The 15,338-nt window shown below is 34.6% G+C and overlaps 1 protein-coding gene across 1 annotated transcript in view; it reads left to right on the top strand.

Moving 5' to 3' along the window:
• The window catches only part of CHAF1A (chromatin assembly factor 1 subunit A), a 62,726-nt gene that overhangs the window by 20,299 nt on the left and 27,089 nt on the right, over nucleotides 1–15,338 (top strand). The window contains exons 4-5 of the mRNA XM_044658495.1: nucleotides 9,642–9,698; nucleotides 12,699–12,928. Of these exons, the coding sequence (XP_044514430.1) occupies nucleotides 9,642–9,698; nucleotides 12,699–12,928 (287 nt within the window). The remainder of the gene's footprint in view (nucleotides 1–9,641; nucleotides 9,699–12,698; nucleotides 12,929–15,338) is intronic.

Raw genomic sequence — 15,338 nt, 5'->3', positions numbered from 1 at the left:
GCAACTATTCTTTCTGTTAAACCATGCTTCTCTTAGAAATAGAAAAATCTCTCTAGCCATTTCTCAAAGTTGTATGGTGTTTGGATCATCCCTGGTCTTCAGTTTCTCAGTGTATTCAATCATCTTAAAATAGATTCTAAACATAGTTAATAACAGTGTTAAGTTTTTTGTTGTCTTTTCATTAGTCATTCCATTCTCCTCTCTGTAAGACCTATATCTCCCACTCACACATACCACCTATAGTAGTAATGCTGAACCTTTTAGAGCTAGAGTGCCAGGCCCCTCCACCTCACCCCCTAGACTGAGTATTATGCCCACCCCTCCCTTACCTCTTGCCATGGGGGCCCCCCTTACCCCACACAGGGGAGGGAGAAAGCATTCTCATTGGGCTGCTGGGCAGAGGAGTGGGTGAAGTAAGGAATGACCTCAGTGAATGTAGAGAGGGGGAGAGGAGTAGCTTGAGCAATCTGTTCCCCTCTAGCTCTGCTGCCTATGAGCTATCCACCTTACCCCCTGTGCGCTCCCATTGGGCTGCTAGGCAGAGGGGTAAGGGATTTGGAAAGATGTCCTCAGGTGCAGTGGAGAGGGGAAGAGATCGGAGCAGCTCTGCCTGAGTCCCTCTACCTTTCTAGTAACAAACTGGGCGGGGGGGTGGTGGTGGCTACCCACAGAGAGTGCTCTGCATGCAATATTTGGCACCTGTGCCATAGATTTGCCATCACTGACCTATAGGATAGAAGAAAAAATTAAGCAAAACCAATACACAGTGTTATTTGGGGGTTAAATCAGTTGTAAATTGAAGATATAATGGTTTGTTACCAGGCTATAAATAGATTTAGTTGTTGGGAGTTGATGGTTGAGAGTTTGGTGGACCAATAGTTGAAAAGACTTGACTGAAGATAAAACTTCTATAAAAACCTATTTATTATATTTAATTCTATAGGAACAGTGATAGGAAAAGGAAATTGGAGATATTGAAATAGGAAGTTTAAGAATTGTAATTCCCTAACTCTAAAATTATCTTGACTAAACCAACTCCCAAAATCTGTCCCATAAGGGACCTTCTTCTCCCTTGACCAAAGCCAAGGCTGACATCTACACTTACTGTCTATCTAATCCCCAAATTCTAACTGTTTTTCTATTCTACACTAAATATAAACTTATAAACAGAGAGGAGTAAGTATAGTTACTTCACTCTTCATTTGATACAAAGTTCTGCCAGGTTTCTCTGAATTTGTCCTTTTTGTCATTTTATACAATCCAGTAACAATATTGCATTTCATTAATATACCTTAATTTGTTCAGCCATTTCTGAATTGATGTATTCCTACTTTGTTTCCAGTTCTTTGCTACAACAAAAAGTGCTGCTATAAATATTTTTGTGCATATTGATCCTTTCCATCTGTCTTTGATCTCTTTGGATATATGCCCATTAATAGTGACATTGGGTCAAAGGGTATATACACTTAGTGACTTTTTGAGTATGGTTCCAAATTGCTTTCCAGAATAGTTAGATCAGTTCTTAGCTTCATCAGCCACTGGTTATTAGTGGCTCTTCTATAGATGTTCTTTAACTATTGTCATCTTTTTTACATCTTTGCCAGTCATGCTTTAGCTATGAGGTATAATCTCAGTTGTTTTAATTCACATTTCTCTTATTAGAGATATGGAGAATGTTTTCATGTAGCTGTTCATTTTTTCTTTTTTTGAGGAGTACTTATTTATATTAGAAAACTGTCTAGAGAACTAGGGTTTAAACTATTTCAGTTACCTCTAGGTCTTGTGTACCTAATCTGTTCCACTGTTCAATTATCTTTTCTAATGTTTAACCAGTACCAAATAGTTTTGATGATAACTGTATTCTAGTATAGTTTATGATCTTACTACTAGGTTCTTCTTTTCCCCATTTTATTTACCATGAAATTCTTGACTTTTTGTTCCTCTAGATGACTTGATATTTTTTCTGGTTCTATAAAGCAAATTTTTTATAATTTGTGTTGTGGCATAACTTTAAATTACAAATTAGGTAATATTGTAATTTTTATTGTATTAACGTGGCCCAAACCTTTAGTAGTCATTACCTTGACAATTATTTATCTAACTTTATTTTTGTATTGGATTCATAGAATTGCATGGGTGCCCTAGTAGATAGCCTCTTGTACATTTTATTCATGGTGTAAAAAAGGAATTTCTTTTTCTCTCTCTTCCTACTGGGTGTTATTGGTTTATTTTATATTTATATGTTGTTTATTTTATATTTATATGTTGTTTTGCTGGTTATTGTTTCATTTAATTTTAAGGTTGAATTTCTAGGATTCTCTTAAAAACACACACATAACCCTCAGATTTTCTTTACAAAGTCAGCAAGCACTTAATATGTGCGACACATTTCTGAATGCTAGGGATACAAGGAAAGGCAAAAAACCCTTCAGTCCCTATCTTCAAGTAACATGCGTTTTAATGTTGAAGACAACATGTAAATAATTAGTAAAATGTAAGTATTTACAGAGTGGATAAAGCCAATTTCAGACAGAATATATTAGTAGTGTATAGGTGGATAAAGGTATTGTGGTTGGATCCTAGAGTACATGGAGGGGAGTAAAGTGAAAGAAGACTGGAAAGTCAGAAAGGGGCCCAGTGATACAAAACTTTAAATGTCAGAGGAGTTTTATATTTAATCCTGGAGGTCAGAGGGGTGGAGGTGACATGGGGCAGTCAGTTGTTTGGATAGATTGGATCTGGAGGAGACTTGGGGCAGGGAGACCAACCAGAAGACTTATGGAATAGTCTAAGCAGGAAGTGATGAAAGTTTAAACGAGGATGTGTTTATATGAATGAAAAGAGAGAGGTGTTATAAAGGCAGAAATGGCAAAAATTGTCAACAAATTGGATATGTGGAACAAATGAGAATGAAGAGTTAAAGATGATAGTGAGCTTTCAAGTGATTTAATTTGCAGATAACAGTACCTTAGGCAGTAATAAGGAAGACTGGAAGAGGGGAAGGTTTCAGAGTGGGGGCAGGGGAAGATAATGAGTTCTGTTTTGTATGTATAAGTATGAAATGCCAACTAAATACTCATTTTGAGATGTTCAAGAGACAGTTGGTAAAGTGGAGTTGGAGCTCACGAAAGAGTTTTGAACTAGATAAATAGATATGAGAATCATCAGGCTAAAGATGATAATTGAATATTAGAACCAATAAAACAATCAAATGAATTAGTATAAAAAAAGAGGAAAAGGCGGCTTGGTGGTATAGTACATATTGTATAAATGGAGATTTTGAACCTTTGGATTTCGTCCCCCAGAAGTTCCTTAGTATTTCTCAAAATTCCCTTTAATCTCTCCTGTGCCTCCACATTTGTGTGGTCACATTATTGTTTTATAAGTTCTGTGGCTCCTCCCTCTTCTTCTCTTCCTTCACTAGCATGGCTAAAGTTAGTTTAGCACCTTTTCACTCTAGTTTTTTATGTTAGTTTATTGTTAATAAAACTTTATAAATTATAATACTTAGTTATTGAACATTAACTTTAATATCTACAATATAGAGTGCTGAGCTTGGAATCAAGAAGACCTGGATTCATATGCATCCTCAGCAACTTATTAGTTGTGTGGCCCTGGACAAGTCACATAATCTTGTTTGCCTAAAAAATTAAAAAAAGAGGAGAGGCCTCAGTATAGAACCTTGAACTCTGTCAGTGGGTGTGACTTTGAGGAAGATCCAGCGAAGAATCCTGAGATGTCAGACAGACAAACCAGGAGAAAGCTGTTAGAAAAACTTGGGAGAAAATACTTTAGGAGGATATGGTGGGACAATATTGTCAAAGGCTACACACTTTAAGGGTAAGGCCTGAGAAAAAGCCATGAGTTTTGGCAATTAAAAGATAAATCATTGGCAACTTTGGAGTGAATGGTTTCAATTGTAAGCCAAGATTAGAAGCCAAATTATAGAGATTTTAGAATTGAAAGAGGTTAGAGGATGTAGAAGCATAAGTTATAGGTGACTTTTTTCAAGGAATTTAAATAATGAAGAAAAGGAAAGATATAAAATGAAAGCTAGAATGAATGGTTGGATCAAGTGAAAAAAAATTTTTTTTTTATGGAAACAGAGAAAAGATTAAAATTAAAGGCAAATCTCCAAGAAATAAATGGTCAATAAAGGATATTAACATTCGTTTTCAGAGGTAAAAATCTAAGCTAAATGTTATAGCATCCATATTTTTAAAGGAAAGCTAAATGAGTTATAGATGGAAATAGTTAGCAAAACAATAATAGTGGGGGACTTCAGTTTTTCCCTCTCAGAACTAAATAAATCTAATCCAAAAATAAGAAAGTCAAGGAGATGAATAGAGTCTTAGATAAATTAAATATGATAGATAACTGGCAAGAACTGAACAGAAATAGAAAAGAGTATGTCTTCTCAATAGTAATGGTGCCTTTACAAAAATTAACCATATATTAGGGCACAAAAACATTGTAGTTAAATGTAGAAAAGCAGAAATACTAAATGCATCCTTTTTAGACCATAATGCAATAAATTGTATATACTAAGGGATCATGGGGGAAAAGTAAGAATTAATTTGAGACAAGAGAACTTAATCTTAAAGAATGAGTGGAGAGGCAACTAGTTGGCTCAGAGCATAGAGAAAAGGCCTAAAGATGGGAGGTCCTGAGTTCAAATTTGACTTCAGACACTTTTATCTATGTGACCCTAGACTAGTCACTTAACCCCAATTGTCTAGTCCTGACTACTCTTATCCCTTGGAACCAGTATTTATTATTAATCCTAAGACAGAAGGTAGGGGTTTATTAAAAAAAGGAAAAAGAAAAGAAAAGAGTGAGTTAAAGAACAAGTCATAGAACAACAATTTCATTAAAAGAATGATAATAATGAGACTACATACCAAAATCTGGGATACTGAAAAAGCAATAATTAGAGGAAAATTTATATCTAAATGTTTATATTAATAAAATATTAATAGATCAATGAAATGGGAATACAATAAGAACTAGAAAAAGAACAAATTAAAAGTCCCCAACTAAATGCCAAATTAGGAATCCTAAAAATTAAAGTCAAGATCAATAAAATTGAATGTAAGAAAACTATTGAATTAAATAAAAAAATCAACAAAATAGAAAAACCATTGGTTAATATGATTTTAAAAAGAGAGAAAACCAAATCAGCAGCATTAAGGATGAAAAGGGTAAATTAAATATACCAACAATCAGGATGAAATTAGAGCAATTATTAAGAGTTGTTTTGCTCAATTATATGCTAACAAATTGACAAATATAAGTTAGATGAAAAAAATACTTTATGTAGTTTGCCTAGACTATTAGAGAAGAAAATAGAATATTGAAATAAATAAAAACCTATTTTAGAAAAAAATTTGACAGGCCGTAAATGAACTTCCTTTAAAAAAAAATGAATTAGGGGGCAGCTGGGTAGCTCAGTGGATTGAGTCAGGCCTAGAGACGGGAGGTCCTAGGTTCAAATCCGGCCTCAGACACTTCCCAGCTGTGTGACCCTAGGCAAGTCACTTGACCCCCATTGCCCACCCTTACCACTCTTCCACCAAGGAGCCAATACACAAAAGTTAAAGGTTTAAAAAAAAAAAAAATGAATTAGGGGCAGCTGGGTAGCTCAGTGGATTGAGAGTCAGGCCTAGAGACCAGAGGTCCTAGACCGGCCTCAGACACTTCCAAGCTGTGTGACCCTGGGCAAGTCACTTGACTTCCATTGCCCACCCTTACCACTCTTCCACCTAGGAGCCAATACATAGAAGTTAAGAGTTTAAAAAAAATTAAATTAAAAAAAATGAATTAGATGGATTCATCAAACATTTGAAGAGCAATTAATTCCAATATTAAATAAATTATTTTAAATAATAAGTAAAGAAGGATTTTTACCATACTTTTGTGAAACAAATATGGTATTGATACCTAAACCAGAACAAGCAAAAACAGAGAAAGAAAATTATAGACCAATTTAATTAATGAATATAGATGCAAAAATCTTAAGTAAAATACTAGCCAGGAAACTACAATAATTACAAAGATTATATATTGTGACCAAATAGAATTTATACCAGGAATGTAGGGATGATTTAATATAAAGAAAAGACTGTAGATTAAAAGCCATGCTATCTTTTACTTTATTTACTTCATAATTTTTTTTATTAGAAGTGTGATATGTCTTCTATTAAGGTATGGGGAATATGGAAATATGTACTGCATGAAAGACCTATTATAATAGACTGTATACTGCCTTATGGGGGGAGGGGAATCTAAATCACAAAATGTCAGAAAACAATTGTAAAAATTGTTCCTACATATAATTGGGGGGGAAATATCTGGTACTGACTAAGAAATCGAAATCGAAAGGTAGATGAGTGGAACAGGACAAACATACAACACACAGTAGTAAAAGATTATAGAAATCTTATTTCGACAAATGTTTAGATCCAAGCTATTGAGATAAGAAGTCACTATTTGGTTTTTTTTTTAAAAGCTGGAACAGAATTGTCCTAGATCTTTGTCTCGCTGAGGTTAGCTAAGTCTTTCACAGTTGAGTATTTTAAAGTATCCTTGTTACTGTGTACAGTGTTCTTCTGGTTCTGCGTCAGTTCATGTAAATCTTTCCAACTTTTTCTGAAATCATCCTGCTTATTTCTTATAGCACACTAATATTCTATCCCCATCATATACCACAATTTGGTCAGCCATTGCCCAGTTGATGGATATCCCTTCAATTTCTAATTCTTTCCCATCACAAAAAGAGCTGCTATAAATGTTTTGGTACAAGTAGGTCTTTTCCCCCCTTTCCCTCCCCTCTTTTTAAAAAAAAAATCTCTTTGGGATACAGACCTAGTAGTGGTATTACAGGATCAAAGGTTTCACACAGTTTTAAAGCCCAGATTCCTCTCCAGAATGGTTGGATCAGTTCACAACTCCACCAACAATGCATCAGTGTCCCAATTTTGCCACATGCCCACGAACATTTATCACTTTCCTTTATTATCATATTGGCAAATCTGATAGATACAAGGTATGATTATTGATAACTTTTATTTCTTCATCTAAAAATTGCCTGTTCATGTCCTCTGACCATTTGTCAATTGGAAAATGACTCAGTTCTCTGTATTTGTTGTTTCCCTTCTAATTTTGGGTTTTGAGTTTTTTTGTTTGTACAAACCTTTTACATTTAATTTAATCAAAATTATTCATTTTACATCTTGTAATGTTCTCTATCTCATTTGGCTATAAATTCTTCCCTTCTCCAGGTCCTCTAATTTATTTATTACCATATCCTCTAAGTCTAAATCTTATACCCATTTTAAGCTTATCTTGGTACAGAGTATGAGATATGGTCTATACCTAGTTTCTGCCATACTGTTTTCTAGTTTTCCCAGTAGTTTTTGTCAAATAGTGAGTTCTTATCCCAAAACCTGGTCTCTTTGGATTTATCAAATACTATATTACTTGGTCATTTATCCCTATATATTGGTTATCTAATCTGTTCCATTGATCCATGATTCTACTTCTTAGCCAGCACCAGATTCTTTTAATGAATACTATTTTATAATACAGCTGTTAGGCTACCTTCCCTCTTCACATTCTTTTTTTCATTAATTCCTTTGATATTCTTGACCTTTTGTTCTTCCAGATGAATTTTATTACTATTTTTCTAATTCTATAAAATAACTTTTTGGTATTTAATTGGAATGACACTGAATAAATAAATTAATTTAGGTAAAATTGTCATTTTTTTAATATTAGCTTAGGCTATCCATGAGCAATTAATATTTTTCTAATTATTTAGATCTAACTTTATTTGTGTGAAGTGCTTGTAATTGTGTTCATACAATTCCTGTGTTTGTCTTGGCGAGTATATTGTCTAGAGTTATTTTAAATGGAATTTCTCTTTCTATCTTTTGCTAGTGGACTTTGTTGGTAATATATATATAAATACTGATAATTTATGTGGCTTTTTTTTTTTTTTTTTGCATCCTGCAATTTTGCTAAAGTTAACTATTTAAATTAGTTTTTGAGTTTATTCTCTAGGAATACCATCATTGTCTACAAAGAGTGATAGTTTAGTTCCCTCATTGCCTATTTAATTCCTTCAATTTCTTTTATTGCTAAAGCTAACATTTCTAGTATAATATTAAATAATAGTGGTAATAATGGGCAACTTTTCTTCACCCATGATCTTATTGGGAAGGCTTCTAATTTATCCCCACTGCAGATGATACTTGATGATGATTTTAGATCGTTAATATGTATCATTTTAAGGCTCATTTTTTTCCTGTGCTTTTTTAATGTTTTAAATAGAAATGGGTGTTGTACTTAGAGACTTTTTCTGCATATATTGAAATAACCATGTGATTTCTGTTAGCTTTGTAATTGGCACAATTGTGCTGATAGTTTTCTTAATATTAAATCAACCCAACATTGCTGGTATAAATCCTACCTGGTGATAGTGGATAATTCTTGTGATATATTGCTCTAGTCTCCTTCCTAATATTTTATTTAAAATGTTTAGATCTATATTCATTAAGGAAATTGGCCTAAATTTTTTTTTCTGTTTATGCTCTTCCTTGCTTAGTTATCAACACTATATTTGTGTCATGAAAAGAATTTGGTAGGACTCTTTTGCCTGTTTTCTCAAATTGTTTAATATTGGGTTTAATTGTTCTTTAAATATTTGATAGAATTCACTTGTGAATCCTTCTGGCCCTAGGGATTTTTCCTTGGGGAGTTCCTTAATGGGTTGTACAATTTCTTTTTCTGAGGTGGGATTATTTTAAGTATTCTATTTCCTATTTTATTCATATGGGTTTTTTTATTGTCTGTAATTGGGCAAAATGACTTCTTTTATTTCCTCTTTCTTGGTGGTGAATTCACCCTTTTCATTTTTGATACTGGTAATTTGATTTTCTTTTTTTTTTTTTTAATCAAATTAATCAATGCTCTATTTTATTTTTCATAAAACTACGTGCTGTTCTTATTTGTTAGCTCAATGGTTCTCTTTCAATTTTATCAGTTTCTCCTTTGTTTTTTTTAGGATTTCCAATTTAGTTTTAGGTCTGAATTTGGGAAGACTTGAGTTCAGATCTGTCCTAACTGTGTGACTGTGGAAGATCATTTAACTTCCATTTGCTTAGCCTCTGTACTTCTGTCTTAGAGTGTTACTTAGAAAATAAAGAGTTTTTCTTATTAATATGTTTTCCTCTAATGACTGATTACATTTCAAAATAATTTGGTATGTAGTTTATCATTACTTTCTGGGTCAAAATTCTTTCTATTATTTGTTCTTTGACCATTTATTTAGGATGATTTATTTTCTAAGTTTCAATTATTTCTTCAAAGGCTTTTTATTGATGATACTTCCCTCCTGTGCACAGGTAGGTGACTCTGAAAGTGGAGGATTGCATATACTGTTAGACTCAATGGATGTGCTGATTAGTGTTGCTGAACTGTTTTTTCATTCTTTTTATATTTTTCTATTTATTTTATACCTTGTTAAGGGAGTAGTCCCCTGGGTAAGGAAGAATGTATTTGTAAAATCTTCAAATAAATATTTTTGTGTACATTGGAGTATGATCCTATTGTTTTAAAAAGACATTGTCTCTTTATTTTAGGTACCTGGGAAACTCATCAAAAATTCAGCGGAGAAAGGAAAGATGAGATTACAAAGAGTAAGACATTTTCACTGAAATAGAAAGTTAACCTGCTGTGCTTTTGCATTAAATAGTAAGCAAAGCTCTTTGCACTCCCATTGGCCCAGTTTTTACCTACTTATTTTCTGGTTTTCTAACTTGTTTGCACATCTTGAACCCTTTATAATAAATATCTGGGCTTTTGTGGCTTGTAAGTTGTCATTTTTGCTTTGCTAAGTCTTGGCATTTTTGCCAAGTTTTTATTTTCAAACAAGCACATAGCTTCATGTTCACTCTAAAAGGTGATGGGCTATTTTTTCACAGAGATTATCATTGTACTGTTGTTCCTGCTAACTAGTAAAAATAAAAGTAGGTGTGTAACTTCCCTAAAAAGGTCCTTTGCTGATGATTATTTTAGTAAAACTTCATTATAAAGAGCCCTGATTCAATTATTCTATAGATTACGTTCTATTTCCTTATTATGTGATGATGGATTGTTCTAAATTCTCACTTGCATGGAGAGTATTAGCTAAAGCAGATATTACTTGTGATCCCTGACACCACTATTACAAATAGGATCTGTTGCATTTGCTGCTGCTGAAAGGTAGCCTTGTGTTATCAATTTCATGTGTTTTCTGTGCCTGGCTGAATTGATTTTTATTTTCTTGAATCAAGCTTCTGTAGATCTTTTGAGATTTTAGAATTTAGCAGTCAAAAAAATGAAACATAAGACTACTGCTATGTATATTGTCAGTAATCAGTATTTAATCAGTAAAAACCCCAGAAGATAATGCTTTAAAGCTAGAAGGGATCTTAGAAATCATCTGGGCTAATCTCTTTTACTAATAGCAAAACTGAGGCTTAGAGATGTTGTGATTTGCCTAAGATCACATAGGTAACAACAGAGCCAGAGTTTGAAGTCAGGTTCTTTAACTACAAAATCTAGTCCTCTTTTACCTCTAATATACTTTCTTGTTTCCTTAGTTAACTTCAAAAAACTTCTTTTTTCACCAGTCTATCGCTAAACCTAGATTAGTTAATGTTTTGTCAAGTGCCCTTATATGAGTTAGAGACAGAAAGCCTGGATGTTTGGAACATCTATCTATAACTTCACAGACATACACTAGTGGAGAGGTGTTACCATTTTGCAAATGCTAGTGAACCTTAATGGTCAGCAGTTTAGCAAGATAACAGTTTGAAATATAATATTTGGAACTAAAAGTATAATGTGGTCAAATACCCAACTAAATAATATATCAAGCCCCTAAAATATAACATTTTAACAGTTTTGAAACCTTTTGTTTCATAGGACTAGTTCAGTGAGAATTATTCACAGTGCCTTGCCCCAAAATAATTTGTAGTCTCTTCATTCAGGATGCCCCATAATCACTCACTGGATCAAGTCTTATACCAGATATGTGAAAGACAGCTCTTGTGCTAATAGAGTTCCTGATTTTAGTGATATGATCATAGGGGAAAGCATGTAGATACTATCAAGTCACCCAGGTACTTGTACAGACTGGTTGCTTGACCCAGAAGCTAGATACAGCATGACTTTTGAATTATACACACATCATAACAGGAGACTGTTCTTGAGTTATACTGTTTGGAATTTCTAGCCTGGAGGTGGGGTTTGGGTAGAAGGTGTGATATGTACGGAGATAGTATGGCTACTTCTTTCAGAAGGTTATTTATGTTTCAGACTGACTCAGAGTATTCTCACAAAGGGCTACTTGGGGGCAGCTAAATGGCTTAGGTTTGAGAGCCAGGATGGGAGGGCCTGGGTTCAAATTTGGCCTCAGACACTTAACCCTGTTTGCCTTGCCCTTACTACTCTTCTGCCTTGGGAGAAGGTAAGGGTTTTAACCCTTCCCTGCCTCTCTGCCCTTCCCCCCCCCCTTCAAAAGGGATGGGTGGGACTGCTTGATTCTAATTGTGCACTGGTTTCATCTTTAGAGATTCTAAATCTGAGGTCCATGAAGCTGTTTTTTAAAAACTATTTTGATAACTATTCATTATAATTGGTTTCCTTTCTAATCTTGTCTGTTGTTTTATGCATTTAAAAACATTATGAAAACGGAGTTTATAGGCTTTACCAGTCTAGAGACTGCTAAATTATAGAGAATCTATGACACAATTAAGAATTCCACTTAGAACAATTTCTAGCTATTGATTAAAGGCAGTAGTGTATTAAAAACATATTGAATTTAGAGTTAGAAGACTGGGGCTTGAACTCCAGCCATGTTAGTCTTCATGATCTTAGGCAAATCTGTCTTATTTTTTCCTGGGCCTTAATTTCCTCATCTGTAAAGTGATCAAAATGATCTCTGAAGACATCAGCTCTCTCTTTGATTTGATCCTTTTAGCTTATGGACCTATACAAAGAATTATTTCTCCTGTTTTATAGATGATTAAATTGCAAATAATATATCCACCATGACTAGTATCACATGACATATCACATGACTAGTAAGTGATAGAGCAAATCTTGGTTTTCTGAGTCCAAATTCAGTATACTTTCTACTAATAGAAACACTTTACCTATTTACTATAGAACTTACTATGCTTTCAGAAACTTAGTAATTTTCTTTTTCCTTAATTTAGCTACTAACATTTTTCACAATCTGGAATAGTTTTTAAGGTGGTGTTGGTAGTTAAAGTTCCTTTTTATGTATTTTATAACTTATTTCTGATTAAAACATTTTTCAGACTCTCAGCAGGGTCCTGTCTTTCCTGTACTTTAAAGAAAGTACAGCAAAAACTGTTCTCTAGACTGGAAAATACCCAGGAGGAGACAAGTTTTGTTTTTTATAAACATTAATAATGATAATAACTCCTAACATTTTGCCTTATAGTGCTTTTGAAGCAGTAATCCTGCAAGTTTTGTAGTTCAAAGATTATCAGTGGAACAAGAGCCTTTTTCTTAAGATACTCATTAACCTTTCCCTGCTTCTATTAAAATACATTGGTCCTTTGGGTTTTCACTTCAGATCTTCTTGTCTAATGTCTGAAGCTTACCTGTTCAATTGTCATTTGCAGGATAAGGAACGTTTGGACAAGCAGCTAAAGTTACAGGCAGAAAAGGAAGAAAAGGAGAAGTTGAAAGAAGAGGCCAAGCGAGCCAAGGAGGAAGCCAAAAAGAAGAAAGAGGAAGAGAAAGAACTGAAGGAGAAGGAAAGGCGAGAAAAAAGGGAAAAGGATGAAAAAGAAAAGGCAGAAAAGCTGAGGCTCAAAGAAGAAAAACGGAAGGAGAGACAGGAAGCACTCGAGTAGGTGGTGGCCTTCCCTCTGATCCTTGGAGTTGGGAATAGATGGGATAAGAGCCAATTTCCATTTTCCCTATATTTTAATTCTATGATGGCCCATTTTTTGGATATATCCATTACACTAGCATTAAGAAGGCAAAACTAGATTGGTTTTGTTTACAAGGCTTCCCCTTTATTTCCTTTGGGTTATGTGTGGGATAAAAATAAAAGGCCTGAAAATTTCCCACTTTCAACAAACTGGAATTAGAGAGTAACAGGCTTGAAAAAGGAGCAGTTTTTATTCTTTCATGAAAGACAGCAAAATTCCCTAATGGCAAAATGCAGAAACGTGCGTGTAAGAACAAACTTTTTATAGTATTCCTGATGTGAAATTTCCCTTCTCTCTTCATCCAGCCCCCTTGTCTGGGGGTGCTGTGATGTACAATCTTGGGTTCATGAACTAGGTTTCAGTATATAAAAGAACCCAACAAGAATTACACCCCGACCCCCAATACTCTTAATGAGATAAAAAGTAACTGAGCTGCTCATGATGTTCATTGTCCTTGAGTCAGAAGCCTCCTGTATTTTTTCTAGGCTTGTTGCCATGACTTTTAGATAAATAACCAAATGTTCTTTTGTGATTTAACATATTATTGCCAACCTGACTTTTAATTGAAACAAACCAAATACTTCATCTGGGAAAGCCACACAGATCCATTTCACACAATCCTCCCTCTCTTTTCATTAACTGTGCTTTCCCATTCCATTGCTGAAGAATCATTTTAGCTTCCAAATCAAAATCTCTCATTTATCTTTTCTAAATCTTGGACCTTTTGTTTCCTCAAAAACATCATTCTTTAGTAACCATTTTCTACATATTCCCAACAAAGTTTCTGATAGAGACAGAAAAAAAATCAGTACAGTAGCAATTGATGACATTGATTAAACATTAGACTTCCTTGCACTTGGGTAACATCTGATAGCCAATAGACTTCGTCTTCAGAAATTATCTTCTGACAGTCAGGAATGGGTCTTCTCAGGAAACTTGCTCCCTCTGCTCTAGGTTGCTTGCAGAGATCCTTGATATATTCTTGCTAAACTTTTGCCAGGCAGATTTTCAATAGTATTTATTAACACATAAGTAAGAATACTTTTTTTTTTTTAGTTTTTGTTTTTTTAACCCTTAACTTCTGTGTATTGTCTCATAGGTGGAAGAGTGTCAAGAAGTCACTTGACCCCCATTGCCTACCCTTACCTATCTTCCACCAAGGAACTAATACACAGAAGTTATGGGTTTAAAAAAAAAAATACTTTTGCAAATAGATTTCTCTACCCCAGGTTCTATAAGAGATACAGAAAACACTGGACCATAATCCTGAGCCTAAGATTCAAGCTCTAATCGTGGTCATTTAAAATTGGAGGTTCTCTTTTATAACTGTTTCTACAGGACCTTGACAGTGAGTACAGATTATCAATTAACAAAAACCTCATTTAGTTAGCACTTTATAAATTCTAACCTTCAACTACTGATCTACTTGGTTGTTTGGGAAATGGAAACTCATTTTATAATTTGCATTTTGTATTGATTATAGGAATTTGTCATAAAAGGAAAAGGCAGGGAAAAGATTATAATTGTTCTCATTGCCTTAAGAGGACACACAGTGACTTAATGTAAGGCCAGAGCTGTCAATGGCTAATGCCATAACTGTTTGACTTGGGGACCATCAGAATCTGGTTGGTCAGGGGCAACTAGGTGGCTCAGTGGATTGAGAGCCAGGCCTAGAGATGGCAGGTCCTAGGATCAAATCTGTCTTCAAACACTTCCTAGCTGTGTGACCCTGGGCAAGTCACTTACCCCCCCAATTGCTTAGCCCTTACCATTCTTCTGTCTTAGAACCAATACACCAGTGATTCCCAAAGTGGGCGCCACTGCCCCATGGTGGGTGCTGCAGTGATCCAGGGAGGTGGTGATGGCCACAGGTGGATTTGGGGGGTGTTGAATAACTGCAAGGGGGTGGTGATAGTATGTGACAGGGGGCGCTAAGTAATATTTTTTCTGGAAAGGGGGCAGTAGGCCAAAAAAGTTTGGGAACCACTGCAATACACAGTATTGATTCCAAGATGGAAAGTAAGGATTTAAAAAAAGAAAAGAAAAGAATCCATTGGGCCTTTCCAAGTCAGAAGGATGCTATCCTAGCTTCAGGCTAAGATTGTCTCTGACTCCTTTAAGGACTTTCACTTGTTCTCTGAGTGCCTTGTAGTTCTTCTCTTGAATAATGGATTAATCATCAGACAGCCATACTTGAATTCCAAGCTCGAAATGATTATATTAGTTGAGATCCCAAGAGCCTTTTACCTTCAATGGCAAATCTTACCCATTGCAGCTCAGAGAAGTTCACCTTAGTAATCCAAATTCATTATCCTGAAATTTCAT

This window comes from Gracilinanus agilis, chromosome 1, assembly GCF_016433145.1.
Source record: "Gracilinanus agilis isolate LMUSP501 chromosome 1, AgileGrace, whole genome shotgun sequence".
In the NCBI taxonomy this organism is placed as follows: Eukaryota; Metazoa; Chordata; class Mammalia; order Didelphimorphia; family Didelphidae; genus Gracilinanus; species Gracilinanus agilis.
Note: the sequence above shows the minus strand (reverse complement) of the source record. Positions and strands in the feature narration are given on the sequence as shown.